We start from the raw sequence: 13,863 nt of genomic DNA on the forward strand, positions 1-13,863 counted from the left end.
CATGCATCTCCTTGGGGCACTGTAAAATCCTCAGCCCTCTTTCTGAGCCCCCTTTAGCAGGGAAAGGAGGAACATCTTAGGTCTCACACTTCTAAGCAGGTATTTGCTCTTGAAGCCTCAGTTTCTCCAGCTGTCAGGGAAATGCTAATATCTCATGGAATTGGTTTAAGGTGTAAGAAGGAAGGTTGATGTGAGCCATTTTTCTGAAGCTCAAACTGCAGAGTATTGAGCTCTTTTTCTTAATTCCATTCTTAGTCCCCCGAAGTAAAAATGCAGAAGAGTTCCCAAATCAGTCACAGCTGGAGCTTTAAAAAGCATATTCCGTGCAGAGATAATCCGCCTGTGGTAGTAGTGCCTGGTGTCTGGCTCCTTTCTCTAAAACTGCCACCACCTGCTCTAAGTGCTAATTGACAGTGTGACTTGGTGCAGGTGTGATTTCTCTGAATGGTGCACTCTTCAGATGTTGGGGCTGTTCGTGTGTGGTGAAGTCTGAAGCAGTCATGGGAGTGAGCGTGGTGGGCGGCAGTGCCTGGGCTCATGTGCTTCCTGGTGCTTCCCAGTGCCTCTCCTTGCCAGAACCATCAGGGCTTCTGGGGAGTTGGAAAATAATGAGTGGCTTGGCCCTTTTGTCAGTTAATTTCTCATTCAACAACTGTTAATTGACATCTAGATTCTTAATCTGGAGTTGCTGAGGCTTTCAAAATTTTATGAAGTACATGTGAGTGTGCATATGTGCTTTCTTATGGGATAGGAGCCATAGAATTTATGAGATTTGCAAGGGAGACCATGGTAAAATGTGAACAGCAATCTCTGGAGTTGTTGATCCACCAGCAGTCTTTGTGAATGGTATGTAGCAGCTCCACTCTCACCCACAGATGAGAATCACAGACCTGTTTTGTTCTAAGTGTTGGGTTTGCATAGGGCTTATAATCTAGTGGTGGAGGTGGGGGAGCTGCTGGGTAAACAGCTCCTCATTACCTGGCACACAGTGGGTACTGAATGAGCTGTTACATGCTGTCAGGTGGATACTTTGAGGTGTATGGGGTTGTTGGTAAGTGAAGGGTCCTCAGGAAAGGTCTCTGGAGTAAGCTGTATTCTATCAGAAACTTGGAAATGTGATCAGAGAGACCAGAGGACATTGTTGGGGGAGGCAAGGGCCTGGACAGAGGGTTGGCAGCCTGGGAGGAAAGCCCCGGGAGGGCTTGGAACCCCCTGCGTTCTTGGGGATGTCCTTCCTTACCACACAGAGCCCTTCACACGATGCTGTAGACACATCCAAGTTGACTTTGCTTCTAGAGTAACTGCATTGTTTCTTCCTGACAGTCCTGCCCTGCAGGATGCTGGAGGGTATGTTCTGAGTGAAAGGAGGGATACCTTTTATATTCATTTTGCCAGAGTAGTTTGGTTCCTATTGCTTGCTTTTGTCCTTGGGCAGATCTGCTAGAGCCGATTCTTTTCAGGGCCAAATTTTAGTTAGACACGAGTGCTTCTAGTGTCCTTCCCCTTCATGTGTATCAACACTTTACGCTGAAAACATTTGCTGTGTGTAACCGTGCTTTCAAACAGTAATTACTGCTTCTAAATGAATCCTAACATCACTGTCTAGAAAGGTGACACACCCTAGTGACTCTAATTATGCATTTTATCTCTTTCAGAACTCTTTCTCCAGCTGGAAGTAAGTACCTTGGATCTTCGGGGTCACAGGCTCCTTCTGAAACTGGAATCTTGCTCTCCCACTCCGGTGGCCTTTCTTTCTATCACCACATAGATAGCTGGGAGGCTTCCAGGGCTGAAAGCCTTTATCACTGTTCTGTTTGACTAAAGGACATTTGGTTTCAATTGAGAAATTCCATTATTAGTTTGTTAGTTGGGCAGCCTCTGTTTATCACAGAGGATTAGGAGATAGTCACCTCTCACTGCTTTTTTGTTGACTTTTCTTTCACATTAAAGCCATTTGGGACTATGTCTGAATATTGGCCTGATAACTTGTTACATGGGTCCTCAGTCTCTGAAATGGCTCAGCAGTTCAGTTTTATAGCTGACCTTCTGGGTCAGTGGGGAAGACAGATGTAAAGTTCTTCCTTTTATTTAGCAGACATCTGAATGCTTGTTCTGTGTGAGGCACAGGGCAATGTACAGAAATGAGGGCCTGAATCTTGAGTGATGTACTTCTACGATGGTGTTTTGTGTTTTTTTTTTTTTTGGTGTGTGTGTGTGTGTTGGTGAGGGAGTCATGAATATATGAGAGCCACACATGACTGTTGAGAAGGTCATGGTTTATCAGAGCGGCATTATTGGAAACTACTTCAGTACAGAAGTCAGTGCCCATGCAGTAGTCACAGCCTGAAGGGTCCCATTATCTCCAGCCGTAGCCCACCATAAGAGGGAGCTCCTTGCTCTTCTCTCAGTGCAATGGTGAGATGTAAAAAATGGGTGCTTATGCATATATTTTTTTTAGTATAATTTCACTGCTTGAGTATTTAGGGGTTCAGTTACCTAATAAATAAAAATGATCTTTTCTAGTCAATCTTTATCTTAACTGTATCAAAAAATAGTCATGTCATCTTGACTCATATCTTGTAGTTAATTTTGAATATAGATATTTCATCTGGAATAGACTATTTTCCTTTGAAACTGTGATCTTAACAAGGGTTTATTTACTACCTTGGGGAAACCTATGTTCTACTTTAACATAAAGCCATACAATAGAAAATGTGGAAGAGGAAATAGCCTGAGTAGCAGGTGAGGTATACACATGAAGACAAGCAGAAGTTGTATGGTTCAATGTTCTGCATTTATTGGAAAACTTGCTCTCAAACATGCTGTTACTGCAAGTGTACATGTGGATGCAGCTATTCCCTGTATTTCTAGTAACAGTATCTGCCTTGCTCTTGAGTGCATAGGCATACTTGAAGTTGGAGCCCTGGCTGCCAGGGCCATAGTCTGTGTTTCTCTTTTGCTCAGACTGAACAAGTGGAAAGAAATTACATTAAAGAAAAGAAGGCAGCGGTGAAAGAATTTGAAGACAAGAAGGTTGAGCTGAAAGAGAACCTGATTGCTGAGTTAGAAGAAAAGAAGAAAATGATTGAGAATGAAAAGCTTACAATGGAACTGACTGGAGGTACTAAAGCACCGCTGAGCAGGGTCCTGAGCCCGAAGGGGCTCCAGGTACTCCTCCTGTCCTGCTTCCGTCTCTGCTCTTCAGCAGAGCAGAGCAACTTGAAAGGAGGGGGGCTTTGATAGGACAGGCCAGTTCTCACCCTTCCTTGGGTTAGCTGTAGTACTTGAGTGAAGCCATTGAACCTCTCTGAGCCTGTGCCCCCTTCTGTAAAATGGCGCTGATGGCACTTCATCTCTCAGGGTTGTGGTTAAAAGGCTGAGTGCTTTGTATAGTGCCCTGTACATACAGGTGTTCAGTAAGTGGTAGACCTTTAATAGTGACTTGAACCTCTGGCTTATGCGTTATTTTCCTGGGTCAGCTGCCATTTTGGTCTTGGTTATGGTCATGGGTCACTTACCCAGGTCCCTGTGTTGTGGTGGGAATCCCTCTGCTTTGTTCCCCCCACCCTCCCCCAGTCTGCCTTCATTACAGAAAAAGCATTGTCTTTCTTTGATCTAAATGTGAGAACAAAGGCATTTGGCTGTGTCATCTATGCTATTAGATCCCTTCCCTGAGGCATTACTGTGAACATTTCAGAGAAAGTTGATTAGTTTGCAGCAGGGGTAGCAGAACTCAACTATTTTCATGTGAAGATAGTAAAGTTACATTAGACTCAGAGCCAGTCCTTCCCTGGCCTTCTAGGATTTAGTCACCTGCATATGGGAACTCAGCAAGTTATAGGCAAGTATAAGGGAGAAGCAATATGGCCTGACTGTTCTGTTGCCGTATGTAGACTGACGAAGTGTAAAAGGATCCAGGGTGGGATTGGCTTGAACTAGCTCTTTGGGAACTTAGAAAACTTTCCATTGGCAAATAGAGTACTGCAGGGCCAGTCAGTGGGAAGTTTGTCCCTTGCATATGTAAATGGCACCCTATCTGCACACCCCAAAATTTAACTCTGATAATCATGTTCAGAAGGTACTGGGGCTGTTGCGTGTTTGATTTTAGTAGGGGTCCATAAGAAATGCATTGTTTTTTGTAAGTCCTTGGGGCTGACTTTTGAAACTAAAAGGAACAGTCAAGAGCTGTGTTTCTCCTCTGCATTTCTCATGCTAAGACCCAACGGGGTCCTCCAGATAACTCAAGCTTGTAGCTCCACAATGACCATACACTCATATCATTGTGTCTGAAGTGGTGGAGAGGGTCTGACTCTTGAAAAGTCTCTCCTCTGATAGCTTCCTTATTAAAAGACTTGGCAAAAGAAGTTAATTCCTTGAAGATCTCAGAAATGACGTGTTTTTTGTTTTTTGTTTTTGTTTTGTTTTGTTTTGTTTTTGTTTTTTGGTGAGAATGGAATGCTAAGACAGTACCATCTTGTTCTGTTGAAATCTTTTTTAATTAGACTGCCAGCACTGTGGTACCTTCTCTAGTACCAGTCTGCCCACCTGTTTTCTGTCCTGCACACCATTTTCTTTGATGGTGGCTGTGGTTGGCATTGATGCCTCATTGCTCGCGGCTAGAGCCACCAGATGTTCGGGAGCCTTCATTAGGCTAGTGGGAAATATTGTCAGTTTATAGCTCTTCCCTTTCCATCTGCAGGGAAGGATATCATCACCTTACCTGTGATTTGGCATCCGAATTATTGACAAGTGATACACATTGTTTGGCCAGGCAGCTTTACAGCCAGAATCTTAACTGAGACAGGGATCCCCAGTGACTTAAGGCTGAGCCTGCCAGGGTAGGAAAGACAAATAAATGCAGGGAAATCATTTGTAACTCAGTAAAATGGATGACAGAGGTGCTTAAAGCTAGCCGTGGATATTAAAGGTATTGATGTCCTTGCTCAAGCCACTTGGTGCCCTTGGTGTGGAAAGCACCACCGAGGTAATGATAGCGTGTTGGGAGGAAGGGCAGTGGAGCCAGGAGGATAATTAGAATTTCCACAGATGGTGCTGCCGCGGTGTTGTATTAAAGGCCTGGTTCCATTCCTCTTCTTGAGTGACTGATGGCACCTTCATGGGTTGATGCCCAGTGTCAGTGTTGCCTACTTCTGCCCAGGAAATAGCTTGCTTACGTTTCCTCTCCTGGTTCAGCATGGTGCTCTGTTGAAGAAAAATATGGAGTAAGAGGCTGGTGAAAAGCTTAGACCAAATAATGCATCAGAAACGGGTGTATCTGGTCTCCTGCTCTGTCCTCCCTGGCGATCATTGGGAGGCTGTCCTCACAGCCAAACTGCTTGTTGTGTAGTTGCTCATGTGTCAGTCAAGAAACTGGGATGAATTACAGATTGTGCTCCACCAACTTGAATGTGTCTATGAGTCACCTGCAGGTCTTAATGAAATGTAGATTCTATTTTGGGGGTCTGGAGTGGAGCCTGAGACCCTGCACTTCCAGCCATCTCCCACGTGCTGATGCTGTGCATGGACCACATTTCGAGTTGTGAGGTTATAGGTAGAATTATTTGAGTGGGAGTTTTCTGTGCACTTGAGGCCAAGGTTATAAGTAAGCCATGTAATCAATGAGAACTTAATGAGCTTTAAATGTGGCAACCTTCATCATTTTTAATCCATTTGTCCTCTTCCTATCTTTAGGACATCACCTTCTGTCCTTCCTCCCAACAGCCCACTAACTGCAACTTCACGTTCTTTTGTGAGTTCTTGCCTCGCCAGGGGCATCTTCCAGCCCTCAGGCCCCTGTGGAAGCTACTCGTGTCTTCAGTAAAGCCTGTGAGTTGCCTTTAGAAGATACTGATTCATAGCTGGAGACGTGAGTAACTGTAGTACTAAGATAGAAGCTCTGTTTCCTGAGTGCTTACACTGAGCCAGGTATTACGTGAAAACATTAGAGCTACCTCCATAGGCTGGCGGATGTGGATGATCTTGGCTTTGTCATGACCTTGGTTCTGCAGTGGGTTTTTCTCATTGGCAAGGAGGTGATAGAACCTGCTGTGGAGGTTTGGTGTAACATTAGACGGTGCCTGCAACACGCTTCAAAGAGTGGCTGGCCCACGGAGTAAGCACTTAGGGATTGGGGAGTTGTAAACTTGGAGTTCTTGCAACTCCCTTGACTTGACATGGCAAAGCAGGCTCAGAGGAACGGAGGCATTTGCTCAAAGTACCCCAATGAGATAATGCTTAAGCCAGAATTTGTCTGACTCCATGCATGTTCTCTTAACTACCACCTTAAACCAACTGTCTACAAAGAACATGGATTTATGACTCACAGAATGAGGCTACTGGGTAAGGTCTCTGTCCCTAAGGAGCTTATGTTTCGGCAGTTACAAATCTGACACAGCTTCCATGTCTTCCAAACGTAAGGCTGTGTCAGGAAGAGAGAGCCCCTCAGTGAAGGCAGAGATTGTCGGGATTACTTGTACTGATTGTAAAATCTTTAAAAGGTATATGTGGTTGTACTGATGGAAGAGTGCTTTCACACAATATGTAACAGCCGCCAAGGAGCAAGGGACCTTGGAAGTCAAGGAGGGTGATGAGAAGAGGTCCCACACAGATCTGGGGAGGGGGAATGGAAGAGGTGACCCGGATTTAAGAGGAATGGGCTTGTCTCCAAGTCAGTCATTCTTGGTGCTGCCACTGTGGAATCCAGGCCATTTAGTGTTGGTTGAGGGTGCAGAGGAGGGCTTCATTAATTCACTCCTTAAATGCCATCCCTTTGTTGTGGGCAACTTTGGCCTAATGGAAATTGGTCCCTTCCTACTCAGTTTGGCCATTGAAAACCTGACTTATTCTTACTTTGCCTTTCCCTCACCCACCTCCTACAGGTACCCCTTTGTTGTTGGCACTGTAACTTGATTTCAGTGCATGAAGAGCCTGTCAGCCCATAGAGAGGGGCCTCGGGGTGTGCTGGGGTTTGCTGTGGGCTTCCGGGCCAGCCCATGCTCCATTGCCTCTGGTTTGGGGGCAGTTACTAAACTGCTACAGTGTTTACTCTGTTGTGGTTTTTCTTTCTGCCACTTAGATTCTTTTTCTTAAGGATGTTCCTTTGAATCACTGCACCTACTTTTTTTTCAATAGCTGAAACTTGGTTAAAGTCTAAAATAAAGCTCTTACTGCAGTCATGCGCAGGAGACAGGTGAGCTGGGAGGCCTAAAGAAGTGCAGAACAAAAGGCCAGCCAGTAAGTGGTAATTGAGTGTTAATTGTAGGTAATTAATGTTGTCAGGAATCTCTCTCCATAGGGACTATCGGGCAATGACTGCCCAGCACTGATCCAACCTGTACTCCCATTCCTTAGCCAGAACGCCCAGGGCTACCTGGTGGGGGCCTGTGCCTGCCAGGTTTGGCCATCCTCACGCTCCTTTCTGGTGAATAGAGCAATAGGCCTTCTGTCACTAAAGGTCACATATATGAGATGGATTAGAAAGGAGGTGGTAGTTTAGTGTTTTCTGTTGCATATATTCCCCTGCCTCTGTTTTAATTGATCAGTTAATTCTACAAATAGTATACCCTGAAACAAACCTGTGAAGAGTCGTCTGGACCAGAGAGGTTTTCTGATTTAAGTCAGTTTGTATTTGGTGCATATTGGTGCATGATGACTGAGAACAAGACTGATTTCCTGCCCAAGCGCTTTCTCCAGGAATGCTACCCTCCAAGGTCTGAGTTTCAGTTACATCCAGAAGTTGAGTTTTGTCACTGTACCCACATTGAGTCCCCTGGGGGCCCTTATTAGCCAGCCCACCGGAATGTTATGTTATAAACTCAAGATGCCAGCCTGGGAAATAGACCTTCCAGGCAGACTCGGACTCACGTGGTCAGGATATCTTATCCCTCCATGAAAAATCTACCTTCAGAGCCAACTAGGCAAACTTGGGATTGGAGCAAAGTGATTGAAGTAGATAATCTTGTGTAGTTTTGGGGCCGAGATACCTAAATGTTGATCTTCTCTCCAGTCGCCTCTTCTGCCTGGACCCCTGGGGGCCAGGACTCCCCCCTGCTCACTCTCCTGGATGGTGGTGGGACATGCTGATAAATTTTAGAGGCTTCCTCTGAGCACCTTCCTTCTACCGAAATAGTCTTTTTGGATAAAATTGATTAGGTTATTACTGTGGCTAGGCTAAGAAAATGGATTGATTTTCACCATTTCCTAAGCAGAATTCGATTGTTTTCTGATTTGTGAGTGATAGATGCAGTTAATGATTTTCTGAGTTTACTGGCCGTGATTAAGACTGGGCTATTCCCAGAGCCTCTCAGCTCTACCTTCCTTTGGCTTCTATCATGCATTGCCCATCCTCCCCACCCCCAATACTTGGCAGCCCACATGTGCGGCATACTTGGCCATAGTCTTTGGGGGACAGAACATTCTAGAATGTTCATGTGCTAGGTGCTTTTTCTCTGGTGCTCTTTCGGGTTGGGTGAGGTTTTTTCATGCTTTGTTTGCCAGATTAGGTCTTAATGTTATAAAGCCTCACAGTTGACATCGTTGCCTTTTAAGTAGCTTCTGTTTGAGCTGGTTGCACCTTGACTTTTTAGAAAGATTCCTTTGTAGTTTTTTCTGGCTGAAAATAACAATAATAAAGACCAGCACTGCCTGAACTCTTCGTTAGGCCAGGTGCTGTGTTGAGTGCTTTACATGTGTCATGTCATGTCAGGACGTCCTGGGAGGGAGGTATTAACTGGTACTTCCTTTGTGAGGGTGAGGAAACTGGAGATGAGCATTCACAAAGCCTGCCTTAGGCCGCACAGTACAGCCAGGATTCAGACCCACCTGCCAGGACCAAGGTGGAAAGGGGGGCTTCCCAGGGTGAGAGGATTTTGCCTTTTTCCCAGGATTGGGTGTGTTTGTCCTCCTTCCTCTACTCCCACTTCCAAGTACACCTTTATGAATGTTCATTAGGTCTCCTTCTTATCACTTTACCTCTATATTACAGGGAAAAACCAGTAATGCCCATTTCTCTTAAGAGCAACGTGCAGGAATGTCTCTTGACTTTGTATGTGTGTTTATTATATGTTCTCAGATCTCTCATGTTGCTGTAGTGAAAGAGCTACATTTTAATTCCATGAGGCTGTCCTGTTCCTCTGCTGACACTGTGCCTAGTCATGAGTTAACTTTATCTCATCATCAGGCTGGACGTCATCTAGTAGTTATGTAGGAAACTTTGTGGAGCCCTATTGTGTGCCAAAACTGTTGCAAGGTGTTGGGGTGGGACAGATTCCATGCCAGGGTAGAAGTCAGATGTCCCCTATAGTGTGGCATTTGGTAGCAGAGGTGTGTACAAATGCTCTGGTTACTTGGAAGATGATGTGACTCTGGAAGCTGTACAGGAAGGGGAAAGTTGAGCTGGTTCTCAAAGGATGTTATATAGAAGTTTGCTGGGCAGGAGAGAGGAGGCTAGGCAGAGAGGACAGCGTGCAAAGGCCTGAAGACATAATAAATAAGGCACCTTTGGGTTACAAAATAGCTAAAAGCTCACAACAAGGTATGTGTGGATGAAGGAGAAGGGAGGAAGAGCAGAAAGGAGACTTGGCCTCTAGTGTGTTGAGAGTGGCGAGCCACTGAAATATTTAAATGGAAGAGTGATGTGCAAAATGATCTGATTTGTGTCTTAGGAAGATCCCTTTGAGTGATGTGAGGATATGATGAGGGGATGGACTTGAGAGGTAGCTATAAGGCAGAACTGCTGTTATCTCGTGGATTTGATGCCTGGGTGAAGGAGGAGAAGCCACAGATGACAGATTCTGTTTGGCTGGAAAGAGGGGGAGAGATGATTCCCCTAGGATGAAGAGTAGGCAGCCTTGGGAACAGAGACAAGGAGAAGTAATGAGTTCACTTGGATCCTGGAGGGTAAATAGTGTTGTAGGGTATAGGTTGCTGTTCAGAAGGGTGGGAGGAGCTGGAATTAGTGATCAGAGGTTTATTGGGGTACAGGCTTAGAACTGACTAGGTCCCAGAGATAGCATTTCAGAAGAAGCAAACAGGACCCCAGTGAGGTAAATCAGGAGAGGAGAGATCTGTGTGGCAGTGAACAGCTGGAGGAGGAGAGAATCTAAGGTGAGGGGAGTCAGCAGCAGTGGTGTTAGGCTGCAGAAGTAAGTCAAGAAGAATAAAAAGAGACTTTATTTGGAAGCTTCATTATGTCATTCTTGATACCAAGTTGTTACAAAAGGTTATAAAAGAAAGAGTCTGAGTTTGTAAACAAAGATTGATAAAAATGTTGGCACTTGAGGCCAGTGGTCTAAAAGAGCCTTTTATATAAGTGGGCTTCAATTCACCCATCTGGTATGGGAACAGCAAGAATTAGTTGACTTGAGATGACCCGAAGGTTCCTGCCAATCCCAAGAACCTACAACTCTGTGACTTCCTAATTTGAGGGAAGAAGAGAAAAAATTGCTGATTTTCAGGGTGCTGGAGAGATGTCTGCAGGGGCTACAATGGTAGACTGCAGGGCTAGGCTGCATTACTAAGAGGAATGTGCACTTAGGCCAGCTGGTCTGAATATTCTAAGTACAGACCCTCTCTGCAGTGTGATACAGGGGTCTGGCTTAAGCCCCATTGGGACCAAACGTCCCCATTAAAACAAATCTGATTGGGTGGCTAAGGGGCATATATTCTTACACAGTAGAAGTTCTTACTGACTTCAAGGGGGATTTGGATAGATTTACCCATTCCATTCTTGCCACAGATTCTATGGAGGTGAAACCCATCATGACGAGAAAGCTGCGGAGGCGACCCAATGATCCTGTCCCCATCCCAGACAAGAGGAGAAAACCTGCTCCTGATATCCATTTGCATCAAGCTTTAATCACTTTAAAAAAGGATTATTGGATCCTTTCCTTATCCATTTGGTTGAGTATCTGTTGTGGCTACTGTCCCACAGGAATTGTCATATTTGATTGGAAAACACGTAAAATATTCATGAGATGGGGGTGGCCATTTCATTACTGGAGTGCTCCGTTGGTACTGCTGTGAGAGGATTTGTAGAGGGCGGTTATTGGGGAAGGCACTTTCGTGTTGCAAGTTCAGCCGGGTTTCAGTGCTTGCTTGGAGATTCAAGGGCAACTGAAAGTTTCATGTGCCTTAATTTTTCTATCTGTGAAATGAGGACAGTGATATCTGCCTTTTTCCTCAGTTATCTATATCCCTACAACAGTGGATTGCAAACTGTTGTTAAAGCAAATGAGATTTCAGTCAGGTATAATAAAGCCCTATAATCATAAAAATGGGAATGGGAAGAGGGGACCACAAGAAAGTGTTGTTTCTGCCCTCTTTAGGAGATCATAAATAGCCATTTGCACAAAATGGTTCATTACTTGTCTGCCAACTGGCCAGGACATACCAGGATTTAAGTTACTGGGGTAATAAGCCCATGAATGCATGTGTGTGTGTCTGCCTGCACGAGTCTTCAGATCTTTAGAACGGAAGCGCTTCATAAATTCAGGATGAAGTTCTTTGTTCACTGTGTCCTCTGCTCTAACCATTATGATTACCCAGTGAATCCCATTCCACCTTCTCATCATAGAACTTTGTAAGATGGGGCTGTGAATTCTTAAATTCCTGGGCACCATGACATTTAGTAGGAGAATCAAAAACTTGGCAAAAGGCAAACTATTGTAAAAATGTCATCTAACATCATGCTTTATAAATTCTAAAATACTGGTGCCATTTTGTTGATTTGTTTGCTCAGAAACAATGCTTTTCAGACACATTCCTTTAACTCTCAACACCCCAGTTAAACTACTTGTTAACAGATGAACAGATCATGGAGGATCTGAGAACATTAAATAAGGTACGGTTTGATTTCTTGATTGATTTAAAAGCTTAGGCTTGATGTTTTTTGCTGTTTTTCTGTGTTCACATGTTACTTGTTAAATCATTTTGAAACCTTGACACCTTAGGTTGCATCTGAAATGATTTTCTCTAAGATTTTTTGTTGTTCTTCCTACAGCTTAAGTCACCCAAGAGACCAGGTAAGTGCATGATGTTACTGGCATTTGTGCAATCTTTCTGTCATACTGTTGGACAAGCATGGGAATATCTGGCAGGGAATAGCTGTAATTTTCAAAAATAAAATGCTCATCATTGCCTAAGAGTAGTCATCATGAAAACTGAAGGAAACCTTAAGTGTACCCTCCCCTTGGTTTATTTTTAACCCTGGTATGTTAGTTGTTTTTGTCTTTTCCTTAGGATTTACTGTGGAACAGACATTTGATTGATTGGCTGGTAAAGGTTTCCTTCTGTGTAGGCATCAGGCATAAGATTTTAAGTTCACATTCATTTATGAAAATGAAAACAGGAGTTTTCAGTATTACTGGCTTTGTGGGGTTAAAGTACTAGGCACTGTGGTTTCCATTGGCTTCCCAGGGCCTGGCTCTGGGAAGGGGGGAAGGGACTTGCAGCCCATTCCCAGTCCTAGCTTACAGAAGGGGCCAGCCCAGTGCTCACATTGGCTTCTTCCAGAGCAGGATTCTAGAGTCAGTGCTAGGCTGCAAAATGGAATTCTGATTCACACATCCCTCTACTCACCGAGTCCTGTGGAAGACAACAGAATTATTTGTTCTCTAAATAATTTCCTCCTGAGAACCACCGTTGTCCACAGAGAGGTTCTGAGTTTCTGAAAGCAAGATGGGAAGGGAGTTATGTGAGTAACTGTGAACTTAGATCATTTGAACCCACTGTAGTTATTATTAGCACTACATCAGTTTGACTCTTACATATACCCAGTAGCCAATTCTACCGAGTAATAACAGAAAAGACTTCATTTTTACATTTAAAGAGATATTCCTATTTTTTGCCCTTTTGGGCTTCTGATGATCCCTGGGGTTTTAGTTCTATCTACTCTAAGTGACCTTACACAAATCCTTTACTCTGCCTGCACCTCTGGTTTTCTCCTGGCAGTGAGATTAATCTTTGCCATGCCTAACTTAAAGGTTTGCCTTGAGGATCAAGGTAAATGTAATATCCAGACATTTTGTTAAATTCCCATTTATTACAACTGTAGGGACTTGATCATGATTATTACCACCTTTTCATAGCATTTCAGTTAAAGCATATTAACTGGTGGATTCACATATTTGTTACATGCTTAGTCATTGAACTCTCTCTCTGGTTCCTCCAGCATCCCCATCTTCTCCTGAACACTTGCCTGCCACTCCTGTAGAGTCTCCAGCCCAGAGATTTGAAGCACGGATAGAAGATGGCAAACTGTACTATGATAAAAGATGGTATGTTAGGGCAAAACACGGTTTACTTGTAAGAGTCTCAAAAGAACCACCTAGAAAGAGGGCTGGGACTACCTATAGTTATCAATTCAGAGCATGGCTACTGTTGAACTTCTATAGTACTTAAAGTGGGATAACATTTAAAAGCGTATCAGGAGTCATTTGATGTATATACTACTTGTTAGATCTCTGAAGGCACTGTTTTCCAAAAATGTGTTCTTCTGATGGCAGACCCCCTTCTCTCTCTCTACTGTTACCATACAATAATTTGCAGGTTTTAATCTTTTGTGGTGCCCCGGTAACAGACTGGTGCCAGGGTTTATGTCCCCTGCCTCCTCTTAACTCTGCTCAAATTAATAGGTGTTCTATGGAAAAAAGGATTTTGTGGTCAGATGATTTGGGGGACACGCACGTTAAGATGAATGGGTCTCTTCATTATCACACTCTAGTTCCTCTGACATGCTGATGCATGCTGTGAATTGCTAAGATGTCAGGAGGTGTTATTTGTTTGACCCTTTCCATACACATCTTGCTACATGAGTGTTGTAGGAAACATGTTTGGGGGAGTTGTATTCTAAAACATTACTAGTTT

The 13,863-nt window shown here is 44.0% G+C and overlaps 1 protein-coding gene across 5 annotated transcripts in view; it reads left to right on the forward strand.

Annotated features, from left to right (window-relative positions):
- SUDS3 (SDS3 homolog, SIN3A corepressor complex component) overlaps positions 1–13,863 on the forward strand; it is a 39,989-nt gene that overhangs the window by 7,695 nt on the left and 18,431 nt on the right. For all 5 annotated transcript variants that reach the window (XM_036993309.2, XM_073223710.1, XM_073223711.1 and 2 more), the window contains 6 exons: positions 1,656–1,675; positions 2,965–3,121; positions 10,736–10,831; positions 11,778–11,839; positions 11,999–12,020; positions 13,169–13,274. In XM_036993309.2, the coding sequence (XP_036849204.2) occupies positions 1,656–1,675; positions 2,965–3,121; positions 10,736–10,831; positions 11,778–11,839; positions 11,999–12,020; positions 13,169–13,274 (463 nt within the window). The remainder of the gene's footprint in view (positions 1–1,655; positions 1,676–2,964; positions 3,122–10,735; positions 10,832–11,777; positions 11,840–11,998; positions 12,021–13,168; positions 13,275–13,863) is intronic.

This window comes from Manis javanica, chromosome 15 (genome assembly GCF_040802235.1).
Source record: "Manis javanica isolate MJ-LG chromosome 15, MJ_LKY, whole genome shotgun sequence".
Lineage (NCBI taxonomy): Eukaryota > Metazoa > Chordata > Mammalia > Pholidota > Manidae > Manis > Manis javanica.